We start from the raw sequence: 14,333 nt of genomic DNA, 5'->3' as shown, positions 1-14,333 counted from the left end.
CACGGACTGAATTATGAACACGACGTGGATGGGCGACTGGGGGAGGAGGGAGGGAATGAGATAGGGAGGCAAGGAAGGATGGAGAGAGGCAGGGAGGGAATGAGATAGTGAGGCAAGGAAGGATGGAGAGAGGGAGCGAGGGGAGGGAGGGAATGAGATAGGCAGGCAAGGAAGGATGGAGAGAGACAGGGAGCGAGGGGAGGGAGGGAATGAGATAGTGAGGCAAGGATGGAGAGAGGCAGGGAGGGAGAGGAGGGAGGGAATGAGATAGGGAGGCAAGGAAGGATGGAGAGAGACAGGGAGCGAGAGGAGGGAGGGAATGAGATAGTGAGGCAAGGAAGGATGGAGAGAGACAGGGAGCGAGAGGAGGGAGGGAATGAGATAGTGAGGCAAGGAAGGATGGAGAGAGACAGGGAGCGAGAGGAGGGAGGGAATGAGATAGTGAGGCAAGGAAGGATGGAGAGAGACAGGGAGGGAGAGGAGGGAGGGAATGAGACAGGGAGACAAGGAAGGATGGAGAGAGACAGGGAGGGAGAGGAGGGAGGGAATGAGATAGGGAGGCAAGGAAGGATGGAGAGAGGCAGGGAGGGAGAGGAGGGAGGGAATGAGATAGGGAGGCAAGGAAGGATGGAGAGAGGCAGGGAGCGAGGGGAGGGAGGGAATGAGATAGGGAGGCAAGGAAGGATGGAGAGAGGCAGGGAGCGAGGGGAGGGAGTCTGTGGGCGGGGTTGAATCCCCGGAGCAGAGGAAATGAGAAGCACTCCCCACGTCTCCCCCCCCCACCGTCCCCGGCCAATCACAAGGCGCCTCTCCGTGCACCCCCCCACCACCTCCCTCCACCTCCCCCCCACCACCTCCCCCCACCACCACGCGCGGCTTCCATCCATTACCGACTGGACGCGCGCCCCCTCGGCTCTACCGAACGCAACTGTTGCGTTCAACTCCTGCGGGCGACAGCCGATAAAAGGGGTGACCGTCGCGGGGTGGAGAGTGGTGGCGTGGTGGTGGTGGTGGTGCTGGTGGCGTGGTGGTGGCGTGGTGTGGTGTGGTGGTGACGTGGTGTGGTGCTGGTGGCGTGGTGCTGGTGGTGGTGGTGGCCTGGACTTGAGGGGACGGCGACAGCAGCTTGGCCACGTCGCCGGCTCGCACCTCGCGCGGCGGCGTTTTGTGACATCCCAAGTCGCCACCGCACTCACTGGGCGGTCGGTGGTTGTTGTTGGTTGTGGCCGGTGGTTGTGGCCGGTGGTGGTGGTGGTGGTCACGGATTTGCGTTAGGCTCGCGTGAGGGACGGACGCACGGAGGAGCACCACCTGCACCACCGTCAGCACCACCACCACCCCGAGATTCGGCGATTCGGAGCGGGCTGGGGGTGGGTTTTGCGATGGACAGCGCCCGAGGGAAGAAGGGTCGCCTGCACACGTGCGTGGCGCTCATGATGAAGGTCTACCACGAGCTGGTCCACAACAGGCACAGGTAAGACGGTGGTGTACCGGTGGTGGTGGTAGTGTACCGGTGGTGGTGGTAGTGTACTGGTGTTGGTGGTAGTGTGGTGGTGGTGGTAGTGTACTGGTGGTGGTGGTAGTGTACTGGTGGTGGTAGTGTACTGGTGGTGGTGGTAGTGTACTGGTGGTGGTAGTGTACTGGTGGTGGTAGTGTACTGGTGGTGGTAGTGTACTGGTGGTGGTAGTGTACTGGTGGTGGTAGTGTACTGGTGGTGGTAGTAGTGTACTGGTGGTGGTAGTGTACTGGCGGTTGTGGTAGTGTACTGGTGGTGGTAGTGTACTGGTGGTAGTGTACTGGTGGTAGTGTACTGGTCGTGGTGGTAGTGTACTGGTGGTGGTAGTGTACTGGTCGTGGTGGTAGTGTACTGGTGGTGGTGTACTGGTGGTGGTGGTAGTGTACTGGTGGTGGTAGTGTACTGGTGGTAGTGTACTGGTGGTGGTGGTAGTGTACTGGTAGTGGTGGTAGTGTACTAGTGGTGGTAGTGTAGTGGTGGTGGTGGTGTACTGGTGGTGGTAGTGTACTGGTGGTGGTGGTAGTGTACTGGTGGTGGTAGTGTACTGGTGGTAGTGTACTGGTGGTAGTGTACTGGTGGTGGTGGTAGTGTACTGGTGGTCGTAGTGTACTGGTGGTGGTGGTAGTGTACTGGTGGTGGTTGTAGTGTACTGGTGGTGGTTGTAGTGTACTGGTGGTGGTTGTAGTGTACTGGTGGTGGTTGTAGTGTACTGGTAGTGGTAATGTACTGGTGGTAGTGTACTGGTGGTGGTGGTAGTGTACTGGTGGTGGTAGTGTACTGGTGGTGGTTGTAGTGTACTGGTGGTAGTGTACTGGTGGTGGTAGTGTACTGGTGGTAGTGTACTGGTGGTAGTGTACTGGTGGTGGTGGTAGTGTACTGGTGGTGGTAGTGTACTGGTGGTGGTGGTAGTGTACTGGTGGTGGTGGTAGTGTACTGGTGGTGGTGGTAGTGTACTGGTGGTGGTGGCAGTGTACTGGCGGTGGTGGTAGTGTACTGGCGGTGGTGGTAGTGTACCGGTGGTGGTGGTAGTGTACTGGTGGTGGTGGTAGTGTACTGGTGGTGGTAGTGTAGTGGTGGTGATACTGTACTGGTGGCGGTGGTAGTGTATTGGTGGTGTACCGGTGGCGGTGGTGGTGGTGGTGGTGTACCGGTGGTGGTAGTGTACCGGTGGTGGTAGTGTACTGGTGGTGGTGTACTGGTGGTGGTAGTGTACTGGTGATGGTAGTGTACTGGTAGTGGTGTACCGGTGGTGGTGGTGTACCGGTGGTGGTGTGCCGGTGGTGGTATTGTACTGGTGGTGGTGGTGTGCCGGTGGTGATTGTGTGCCGGTGGTGGTTGTGTGCTGGTGGTGGTAGTGTACTGGCGGTGGTAGTGTTCTGGCGGTGGTCGTTTACTGTGGTAGTGTACTGGTGGTGGTAGTGTACTGGTGGTGGTAGTGTACTGGTGGTGGTAGTGTATTGGTGGTATTGTATTGGTGGTGGTAGTGTTGGTGGTGGTAGTATACTGGTGGTGGTAGTGTACTGGTGGTGGTAGTGTACTGGTGGTAGTGTACTGGTGGTGGTGCATTGGTGGTGGTGTTGGTAGTGTACTGGTGGTGGTAGTGTACTGGTGGTAGTGTACTGGTGGTGGTGCATTGGTGGTGGTGTTGGTGGTGGTAGTGTACTGATGGTGGTGTATTGGTGGTGGTGTATTGATGGTGGTGTTGGTGGTGGTAGTGTATTGGTAGTGGTGTACTGGTGGTGGTGTATTGGTGGTGGTAGTGTTGGTGGTGGTAGTATACTGGTGGTGGTGTGTTGGTGGTGGTGTGTTGGTGGTGGTGTGTTGGTGGTGGTGTATTGGTGGTGGTGTTGGTGGTGGTGTGTTGGTGGTGGTGTATTGGTGGTGGTGTTGGTGGTGGTGTATTGGTGGTGGTGTATTGGTGGTGGTGTTGGTGGTGGTGTGTTGGTGGTGGTGTTGGTGGTGGTGTTGGTGGTGGTGTTGGTGGTGGTGTATTGGTGGTGGTGGTGTTGGTGGTGGTGTATTGGTGGTGGTGTTGGTGGTGGTGTATTGGTGGTGGTGTTGGTGGTGGTGGTGTATTGGTGGTGGTGTTGGTGGTGGTGTTGGTGGTGGTGTTGGTGGTGGTAGTGTTGGTGGTGGTGTTGGTGGTGGTGTTGGTGGTGGTGTTGGTGGTGGTGTATTGGTGGTGGTGGTGTTGGTGGTGGTGTATTGGTGGTGGTGTATTGGTGGTGGTGTTGGTGGTGGTGTTGGTGGTGGTGTTGGTGGTGGTGTATTGGTGGTGGTGTATTGGTGGTGGTGTTGGTGGTGGTGTTGGTGGTGGTGTATTGGTGGTGGTGTATTGGTGGTGGTGTTGGTGGTGGTGTTGGTGGTGGTGTTGGTGGTGGTGTTGGTGGTGGTGTATTGGTGGTGGTGTTGGTGGTGGTGTTGGTGGTGGTGGTGTTGGTGGTGGTGTTGGTGGTGGTGTTGGTGGTGGTGTTGGTGGTGGTGTTGGTGGTGGTATACTGGTGGTGGTGTTGGTGGTGGTGTTGGTGGTGGTGTTGGTGGTGGTGTTGGTGGTGGTGTTGGTGGTGGTAGTGTTCCTTGTGCAGAGCTTATCCCGTGACCTACCAACACCTAGCCTGGCACAAGAGCTGTGATGGGACCGCCGGCACTTTATGGCGAAAGTTGTGTTGTACAATACAAAGATCCCCCGTGTAGCCGTAACATTGTTTTGGTGCAAGTGCTGTTTCGCGAGCACCTATGATATCCATACCGTGTCAACCCATACGGCTTACCCCGTATTCTTGTACAGGCAAATTGAGTTTTCAGGTCCATACGGCGTACGGCCGTTTTAATGCGGGCAAAAAAAATTGTCTATTTCTTTGTATTTCTCTCCTTGTGATGGGACTTTGTAGGATGAACGTTGAGATTTAGAAGGGCACGGGACGACCAATAAGGTTTTAATTGGTCTGCAATAAGGTAGGGCACTGATCAGGGGTTGACAGGTATGTATTGGTCGCCACGGTAGACGAGAAGGTTAGTGGCCAGAACCACGGCCTCCCGACCGCCTTTGTCTCCCCAGTGGCGATTGTTCACACACCGCACGAGGTACTCGTTTGAGGCTGAGTCGACCTATGATGACACACGGCACACACATCTGATACGCATAGCCTTGTTGTGAGCGATCGTTGAACATCTAACCCTAATGGTGTTCTTGATCGCTTTAGACAGCTGGAAATTGGCTTAATTATTGGCCCAGATTGTGGTCACATATAAAAGAGACGCGGAAAAGAAAAATTATTCGTATCCTGGAAAACGAGGTCACGTGGATTGAATTAGTTTCACTCGGAGAGAGGGCACACTCCAAGGTTCCTCATTGCTAACCGCTGCACGTGTACTGTACACGGACTCCCCCCCCCCCCCCAACATCGTCAGCGAACCGAGTAATTCGCCTCCCGTGAAGAGCGATGCGGAAACTGAATGGACGCATGAATGCGCGCGTGAGCGACTCCGCGAACAGCCGAATGTGTGTGCACCGCAGGCGAGAGTGGCTTCACTGAACGAGCAAGCGGCTGTGCGTGGCGTGGGAAACGCTGTGCGGCGGACGTTTGACCTATACTTCAGAGGTGGTGGCTGACGGGCCTTCTTGCGGCTCTCGCTACGCGGTGACCGATGGAGAGGGGGTAGCGGGGGAGGAGGAGTTGGGGATGGCGGCGGCTGGATTGGCCACTGAACGGCACGGAGGAGAGTTGTATGTATGCGTGTTGAACTCCTTTTCGTACCGAACGCAGCAAACCGTGCTAATCGGAGGTGCGGGGGAAGGACGGCAAACGAACACACAAAAAGCAGTTCTCAAGAAGTGGACACGGTCGGGTCTTGCAGTTCGTCTGTCCTTGCATGCGAGCGAATAGTGAGGTTCTTTTTTATAATTCCGAAAATTCGCTGGCACACCTGGGACACACCTGGGACTCACCTGGGGGCGATGTTCACACGCCGCTGCCAGGTACTCACTTGAGGCCGAGTCGACCTAGGGGAGGCGCAAGGGCCGGTTCGGATAATCGTCACCGGTGTTGGCCGCGAAGGCGGGAATCGAACTCGGGTCACTGGCGGGTTCGTGGCGGGGCGCAGCGGTCAGCCCGCCAGGACCAAACGCGTTGCTCGCGTTTGCCCGTGTTGGACGTGCAGGTTCATGAACCACCGACCGCCGCCGAACTGCCGGTACCAGCCCACGGAGTACGAGCACGCCGCCAACTGCGCGACCCACGCCGTGAGTAACCCCCCCACCACCTCATTCTACACCCACCGCGGTGCAGCTGAGGGGCGTGCGGGCGGTGCAACCGCTGCAAATGTACAGCGGCCAAATGCGCACGTTGAGTCTAAATGTGGATGGAAAAAGCGGACGACCGCCGGAGAAAAATCTACACGACCAAGGGGAGAACATGCAGACTCCAATCTACTATTTTATTTTACCAGGTAAGACACCACCGAGATGCTATAGAGCTCTTTTCGCAGCAGCGACCTGGCCATCACAAATGATAGCTCAACGAAGCGGGCTTTTCATCATCATCATCATCACGTGGGAAATGTATGGCAGTCAAATCCACTGAACGCGCGACATTGTTGATTATAAATGTGGAGGGGCAAAAACCGGAGGACCCGGAGAAGAATCCGCGCCACGACGGGCAGAGAGACAGAGAGAGAGAGCGAGACTCAAACTCCGAAATATACAGCAGCAGCAGGCGTCAAAGGTCGGGTTAGAACCCACGAACCTCCTGCATACCCGGCGAGGTATTTAACATCTCGCTACCGTGGTTTCAAATGAGATTATAATTATTCTTCCCACCTCCTGTCTCCGTGTCGTCATTGTCACCCCTCCCTCCCTCCCTCCCTCCCTCCCTCCCTCCCTCCCTCCCTCCCTCCCTCCCTCCCTCCCTCCCTCCCTCCCTCCCTCCCTCCCTCCCTCCCTCCCTCCCTCCCTCCCTCCCTCCCTCCCTCCCTCCCTCCCTCCCTCCCTCCCTCCCTCCCATCCCTCCCCCGCCGTGGATCTCGCCGCTCAGCTGTGGATCTTGCCGAGCATCGTGGGCAGCGCCGCGCTACACCGCCTGTCGGACGAGCGCCTGGAGCAGGTGACGGCGTGGGTGTACGGCCTGGGCCTCTGCGGCCTCTTCATCGTGTCCACCATTTACCACACCTACGCCTGGAAGGGGCGGCACTACCAGTGAGTTGGCGCCACCAGTGCCCTGCTGGTTCCCTGCCAGTCTACGCTGGTCCCAGCCGGTCCCAGCCGGTCCCCGCCGGACCCCGCCGGTGACACAGGACCATGCCAGGCTGCATGGCCGTGTGTCACTATTCACGTGCGGCTTCTTGAAAGCGCCTTACGTCGCCATCTCATCTCGGCCGTTCTGATGCCCGTCTCGAGTTTAATTTCTTTCCTCGTAAATAATGATGTAGCCGCGATAAATTTTGGCAAGATGCGACGTACTACTACGCACGATGAGTATGCCGCCATCGCGTCACTGTGTCATTCTGCGTACCGTGTATCACTCCGCTCAGCCGCGCATTCTGCGTTGTACCAAAAGGTGTTCACGAATGGGAGAAGCGCCGCGTTGTTGTAGCGTTGCAGCGGCGGCGCGTCACGTGGAGCGCCGCGTAGCCATCGAGGCCTCGCCGCTCACCCGACTCCGCTTCACCGCTGCGCTGTCCCCCCCCCCGCCCCCCCGCCGCAGCTCAACGGAGCACTGCTTCCACATCTGTGACCGTGTCGCCATCTACCTCTTCACCGCTGCCTCCTACACGCCCTGGTGGGTGCACTCGGTTACCCGTGGCCCCCAGCTCCCCACGCCCCCTCCCCCCCACCCCTCGTGCCCCCCCCCTCCCCCCTCCTGTGTGTATATCTATTGTTCCACTGCCCCAATGTGTCGGTGTGTAAGCACCTCCACTCGGGAGACAAAGGCGTCCGGGCGTGGTGCTGGCCACCCGCCCCTTTGTGTGCCGTGGCACGCCTCCAGCTGGCACGGGTGGCTATGTACGGCGCGAAAGAAGTTTAACGTACAAAGACAAAGATTCCCCCGTATATAGCCTTCGACAGACTGTTGGGGGCAAGTGCTGTTTGGCGAGTAGCGCCTGTGAAGGCTGGCACGGCACACGAGCGGGGTTTGGGTGGCCAGCACCATACGAACACTGCTCACTAAACGGCACTTGCCCCGACCAGTCTGTGTGGTCTTACTCGGGGGGAGGGGGGGGGGGAGGAGTGGATTTTTCGCTTGGCAGCGTCGCGTGTGCTGCCACCCCCTCACGCTTGCGCTCCGTCCTCTCTCTCTCTCCCTGTCCATCTCCTGCGCAGGCTCTTCCTGCGTGAGCTGGGCCCGTGGGCCTCTCACATGCGCTGGGTCGTGTGGCTCATGGCCTGCTCAGGGGCGCTCTTCGTCTTCATGTTCCACGGCCGGTGCGTTTGTCCCCCCCCTCCCCTCCCTCCTCCGCAGAGTGTCTCGGGTGCGCGGCGGCCGCCACCGCCCTTGCGACCGCCACCGTCGCCACCGCTTTGTTTCCCCGTATCGCACTTGGGCGCGACGGCTCGAGCGACGTCTCTGGGTTGTCACGTGACGTCCCCGACAGCCGTGGTGTGTCGCGGAGCGCAAAAGCTCGTTTTTCGGCGAGTGAAAATCGACGGCGACGCGCCGCGACCGGACGATTTAGTTTGCGCGCTCGGGGGAGGGGCTTACGGCAGCCTCCCGTAGAGCGGGCGGCAGTTCACCGTACCGGAAATGGGGCAAAGTTCAAACGCGGCACAATCGGAGGTTCTGCAGTACGATGGTGCGGAGGTATGGGAAACTGATATCCCGGGATAATGAAGTTATTGTATCGCGACGAAGAAAAGTTCTTACATGGTGGCGACTCACGGGGCACCGCGGTGGTGAGATGTTTAATTACCTCTGCCTGGTAGGGCATGGGTTTGATCCTGACGCCTGTTGTATATTTGGAGTTTGCGTGTCTCTCTCTCCCGGTGGTCGCGTGGATTTTTCACTGGGTCCTCTGGTTTTTCCTTCCCACATTTGAGAATCGACGTGCGTTTAAAGTATTTGGCTGCTGCTTTTAATTGTCCACACGATGACGATGAGTCGCTTTGTTGAGCGATCATTAGCGGCCAGGTGGCTTCTGAAAAATAAGCTGATAGCTTATTACTTGGTAAAATAAAATAGTTTAGTTTCATTTGTATATTTGTAAAGTGATTTTTTTCTTACCTTTCCTATACTTTGCTTGTTTGTTATTGTGACGTTCTGACCCCGTGCCCCTACTAGTGACAGAGTTTTTTTAGCTCATCGGATTCCTCTTCGAGCCTAAATAAAGAGATTCCGATTCTTTTCTCCGTTTGTGGCCGCGGCAGTGGCTCCGGGATCCAATCCCCGAGTCACTCTCTCGCGCCACGTGACCCTTCGCCTTGCACCGCTGCGGCGACTTTACACAGCGTTGTGAGACGCCTCGCCCCCCCCACGTGGCTCTGTCACCGCCACCACGTGGACGCCTCGCCCCCCCCCCCACGTGGCTCTGTCACCGCCACCACGTGGACGTCTCACCCCCCCCACGTGGCTCTGTCACCGCCACCACGTGGACGCCTCGCCCCCCCCCCCCCCCCACGTGGCTCTGTCACCGCCACCACGTGGACGCCTCGCCCCCCCCACGTGGCTCTGTCACTGCCACCACGTGGACGTCTCACCCCCCCCCCCCCACGTGGCTGTGTCACCGTCACCACGTGGACGTCTCACCCCCCCCACGTGGCTGTGTCACTGCCAACACGTGGACGTCTCACCCCCCCCACGTGGCTCTGTCACCGCCACCACGTGGACGTCTCACCCCCCCCACGTGGCTGTGTCACTGCCACCACGTGGACGTCTCACCCCCCCCCACGTGGCTCTGTCACCGCCACCACGTGGACGTCTCACCCCCCCCCCACGTGGCTCTGTCACCGTCACCACGTGGACGTCTCACCCCCCTCCCCACGTGGCTGTGTCACCACCACCACGTGGACGTCTCACCCCCCCCCCCCCCACGTGGCTGTGTCACCGCCACCACGTGGACGTCTCACCCCCCCCACGTGGCTCTGTCACCGCCACCACGTGCCACACGACATCGCCACGCGGGGCTGCGAAACCTAAAAACTGCCTGCGCGGCTGCCGTTGATTCGCCACGGGGCCGGCCCACGGGGCCTGACACGTGCCTGCCCCTCTTTCTTCGTTGCAGGTATAAGCTGATCGAGCTGGTGTGCTACCTCACCATGGGCATCTCTCCGGCTCTCGCCATCGTTTCAATGGTAAGCGCACAGATCGCAAGTTCGATTTGAAGATCGTTTCTTTACGCCCGCAGCCCCCCACGTCATTTGGACGTGACCGTCCACGGCAAATAACAGCGGCGGATGTATCTTAACCGGTCATGGGCCCCTCCCCTAGGTCGCCTCGGCCTTAACACGAGTACCTGGTGCCAACGGCAATGGGGGGGGGGGGGGGGGGACGGGACGAAGGCGGCCGAGCGTGTTGCTGGCCCCACCCCGAGCCCCTCGTAAGCGGGCCGTGACGGCCTTCATCGGCGCTCGCTTGCAGCGCTTGCCCCAACGTTCATCGTTGCCACCCGTGTACCGACAGTTCAAATTTTAACATCCAATCAATTTTACTGACGGACTGTGTGTGGTGTTGTCTGGGCGTGGTTGGGGACTGTCGTTTTGCTGGCTTGCCCAAACTTGCGTTGGCAAATCGGCAGGAATTTTTGTACTTCTGCAATTGTACTTTTTATTTATTTGTTGATATTTGCTCACTGTTTCTCTCATTTGTACTCCTATCGTCGATTGCGTCGTTTGTTGTTGTAACTTGCTGACCCGCCCCCGACCAGATACCGGTGAAAAAGAGCTTCATAGCTCATCGGATTTCTCCCTCCCCTTCCCTCCCACACAACATAAAGATTATTCAAGGCTATACCGGGAAGAAGGGGGCAGCAGACGGGTCAGGGAGTGGCTTTCGCCACGGCACGTGATTAACGTGTTCATATTTTTAAAATTATTCTAAGAACAAAAATCTTAAAGGCTATACGGGGAAGAAAGAAGTGGGGGTGGGGGGGTGGGACGAGGTGGTTGGGGTTCTTTGTCTTTCTACACGGCAAGTGATTAACGGGTTTACGTATTTTTTTTATTATTCTATATAATTGTTTTCCCTCTGTCCCGTGCGATGCGCCGTTCAGCCCAACAGGGAAGGCCTCTCCGAGGTGGCGATCGGCGGAGCACTCTACGTCTTCGGAGTCATCTTCTTCAAGAGCGACGGCCGCGTGCCTTTCGCTCACGCCATCTGGCACCTGTTTGTGGCCTTGGCTGCCACCATCCACTACTACGCCATCTTCCGGTACCTCTACATGCCCTTGCGGGTGTGAGGGGGAGGCGGGGGAGCCGCGGGGGGTGGTGGGAGTGGCAGGAGGGAGGGTGACTCTTGGGGGGTGTGCGGGGGGGGCGACTCTTTGGGGGTGGGCGGCGGGGCAGCGATCCGTGGGGGGTGATTAGCACGGTTGGCTACGTACGGTGCGAACGAAGTTTCAAGGGACGTACGTACGGGGAGGAGGAGAGAGAGATAAACAAGCTAAATACGTACACAACTCTCCTCCTCATGTCTGTTCCAAAACTTATAATTATATATATTTTTTATCCCAAAATTTTCTTTTTTTTTACACATCCCATTAGCCACACTTCTGGGTCCAGTGTTGGCATAATTTTCAGCAACGTTGGTTCAACACGAGCAAAACTTCTGGGCTGGATTCGACATTCACGGTTTCGTCGGCAGAGTTGGCCTTGCTTGAACCGATTGCTCTTGGTGGAACAGACTGACGATCATTGGTAAAGGGCCCTTCGCGTTTGATATGGGTCCTAGTTTGACGCAACACAACCTAATAATGAGACACTAACGATTGTTACGCGAGCGGGTGGGTGGACCTACGGGCGGGCGAGCGGGCAGTTGAGTGGGTCTTCACGGTGGAATGCAGAGAGTGACATTGAAGAAGCTTCTTCTCCGCGCGGCTGCCCAACTTATCATCATCATCATGATCACCCACCTCCCAAGCACGTTTTCCCCGTCTTGAAAGAACTCCCGTAACCTTTTTCCGCTGTACAACCGAGCCGTGCTGGAACCGCGCCGCCGACGTCAACACGCAATGACCGTGTGACGTTGGCGTCACGAGTTAACCCTTTCCCGTTCCGACGACGATGTACGTACACGAACGTCATCGGTTTTGCTTCCGATTCCGTTCCGATGACGTACGTCGTAAACCGGAATAAAAACTAAAGTCTTATCGGTATCGAGGCTCCCACAAGGCCATGCGGGAGGGCGTGTGTCACAGTTTGGCGCCGGCTATCGTAGAGTAGTGGCGGTCTTGTCGCTACGGGTCTCTGCGGTGAGTAACAATGGCGCTACTGCACCTCTCTAAATTAAATTAACGCTGGGCTCCTTGCGCGTTCCGAGAATTCAGCGGCGAACGGGACACCCACCCACCCTGCAACTTGTAGACATCTCGGAACGAGAAAGGGTTAAGTATGTGGGCTGACTTTTGACGCGCCGCCTGGCCCTGCTTGGCCACCCCCCCCGAACCAAATTGAGACGTCTGCTTGTGACGCTGGCGTGTTGCGGTTATAGATTTCTGCCTCGGCTGTCGGCAAATATCCCCAGCGGGAAAACCATGCCCGTATTGTGAGGGTGCCGTTCTGACCCGGCTCCGATGGTGGCAGTGGAAAAGCAGTCTTACAGGTTCCTGGAAGTCGGTGTACCAACGTGGCAAGGTGGTAAAATCCACCTTGGTGGGAAGGAGGCTGTTGGTGCCCTCGTGTAGCTTGATAGTTGAGTTGGTGTTCAAATCTTACCGATTTGTATTTCCCCCGCCGATGGCCCAGTTGTTTTTTTGTCGGTTCATTCGGCCCGAACCGTGATCGGTGAGAACTCCCATCACCGACATGTTGCAGCGGGTGCTGCGAATTTGTTGAACGCGAGCGAACAGCTGAACGAACGCGCGTTTTCCTGAAACGCACTAGAAGAATATTTACTCTATCAAACGAACCGCTGTGTGATTATTGTTCAACGGTGATCGGCACATTCCCATTTTGGCTTTGGTTGAGTATTTTTGGCTGAGTAGTTTTGGCCAGGAAACCACCGAAAGCCGTGCCGAGAAGCGCATTCCTCGCTGGCCAGCGATGGCGGGGTGCTGGCGTTCGGGAGACACAACCAAAAAAAAATTAAACCAAAACCAACGGGTGCTACGGTTAAACTGTATTGTCCGGCTTAATATATGTAAGTTAAATGTGCACAACTTAGGGTATAATTGTATTTATTGGTTATGTACGTGGAACGGATGGAAAGGTGTCGCAGCAGCCCTGATAGTCCGTGGGGCAGAGCGTAAAAAATCGGTACCGCCTCATATCGCGGAAACTTTACATCACCCCACTCGCTTTGCCTGGTTCCCGCGTGAGTCACTCTTATTGGCCGCATAAGGCTCTTGGAACCGTGAAAGTGACAAATCATAATATCTGGCCTGGGCTCATGGAAAGTGATTTGGAGGTGGCTCTAGTAACTTCCCAGTGGGGGGGGGGAAGGAGGGTGAGAGATTCCCAAACTGATATATTTTTCTGTTCTTCCTAAAAATGCAATATCGATGGGCAAAATACGTGCAAATAAATATCAACAAAAGATATTTATTCTTGATTTGAAGCTTTCGTGACTGCATGAATCCATGCTCTTTGTTTATTTCGGTAAAGTCACGTAGAATTTATTTTTTATTTTATTTTACTACCTACGTGACTTTACCGAAAGAAACCAAAAGTATAAAAGAGATTCATTTTGGGATCTCACCATTGCCCCCCCCTCCTCCACCTTCTGGTTCCGCCACCGCCCTGAATGTAATTGCTCTCGTTGTCTCATTAGCGAGGCTCTCTCGTGTCACGGCAGACAACCTGAGACTCGCAGCCCGGCAGTGTGAACCTTACAAACTTGACCAAAATCTACCGTCGTTTGGCTCGTAAACCTTCCTCTCAATGCGCCTATTAAGCACATTGGGTGAGCAGTTCGGCTACATAAATGATTTGTTGTTTTTTTTTACAAACAACAGCTGGCATTCAAGAAACAAACGAACAAGGGGCAGGAAGCGCGAGCGTTGTCTCGCGCTCCGATGAGCGTGCCTGCCGTTGCACGACGGAGAAGGCCGAGCGAGCACTGCGATCGGAGGCTGAGCGCCAAGGTGCAGACGTTCCGTCACGGGACGCCGCCTCCCCACCGGAACCTCCGATTAGCACGGGTTGGCTAGGTACGGTGCGAAAGAAGTTCAGCATGCATACATATGCCCGGTGCGATCTGTAAACATCGCCACTAGGGAGACCAAGGTGGCCGGGCGTGGTGCTGGCCGCCCCATCCTCCTTGTTTGCCGTCCCAGAATTCCTACGTGCTCCTTGCTTAACAGCACTTGTCGCCAACAACCTGTTCAGGCCTTACCGGGGGGGATCTTTGTCTGCGGAAGCGCCCGGTCCTAACTTCGGCACAGAACCGTGTAGCGCCAAGCGGCACTCCTGCAATGGAAACAAAAAGGCAAATGTGCAGCCCTGCAATTTACTGGCTCACTCTCCCCTATAACGGTGGCCAAACGTTATTGGAAGAGGGTCGGAGTTACCCACGCTGTTCCCCACCACACGCGCGACCCGCCGCTCGACTTGAACGCGGCGTATCCGCGAGCGCCGCCGCCGGAACAATGCGGCTTAGTTATATTGGGCGTAAGGCCAAGGCTCGTGTTAAATATTCCCCTAAGTGCTTTCAGGACGCGGAGAAAGTATTT

At 56.5% G+C, this 14,333-nt stretch overlaps 1 protein-coding gene across 1 annotated transcript; it reads left to right on the top strand.

Annotated features, from left to right (window-relative positions):
* The first annotated feature begins 859 nt into the window (after nucleotides 1–859).
* LOC116949550 (monocyte to macrophage differentiation factor-like) lies at nucleotides 860–10,921 on the top strand. Its single transcript, XM_032966971.2, has 7 exons — nucleotides 860–1,474; nucleotides 5,679–5,760; nucleotides 6,551–6,711; nucleotides 7,220–7,294; nucleotides 7,837–7,938; nucleotides 9,732–9,801; nucleotides 10,719–10,921. The coding sequence occupies exons 1-7, from the start codon at nucleotides 1,383–1,385 to the stop codon at nucleotides 10,902–10,904; spliced, it is 768 nt and encodes a 255-aa protein (XP_032822862.1). The 5' UTR covers nucleotides 860–1,382; the 3' UTR covers nucleotides 10,905–10,921.
* The last annotated feature ends 3,412 nt before the right edge of the window (nucleotides 10,922–14,333 follow it).

The sequence above is a fragment of the Petromyzon marinus genome, chromosome 37 (genome assembly GCF_048934315.1).
Source record: "Petromyzon marinus isolate PM22_M1 ecotype Great Lakes invasive population chromosome 37, UKy_Petmar_22M1.pri1.0, whole genome shotgun sequence".
Lineage (NCBI taxonomy): Eukaryota > Metazoa > Chordata > Hyperoartia > Petromyzontiformes > Petromyzontidae > Petromyzon > Petromyzon marinus.
Note: the sequence above shows the minus strand (reverse complement) of the source record. Positions and strands in the feature narration are given on the sequence as shown.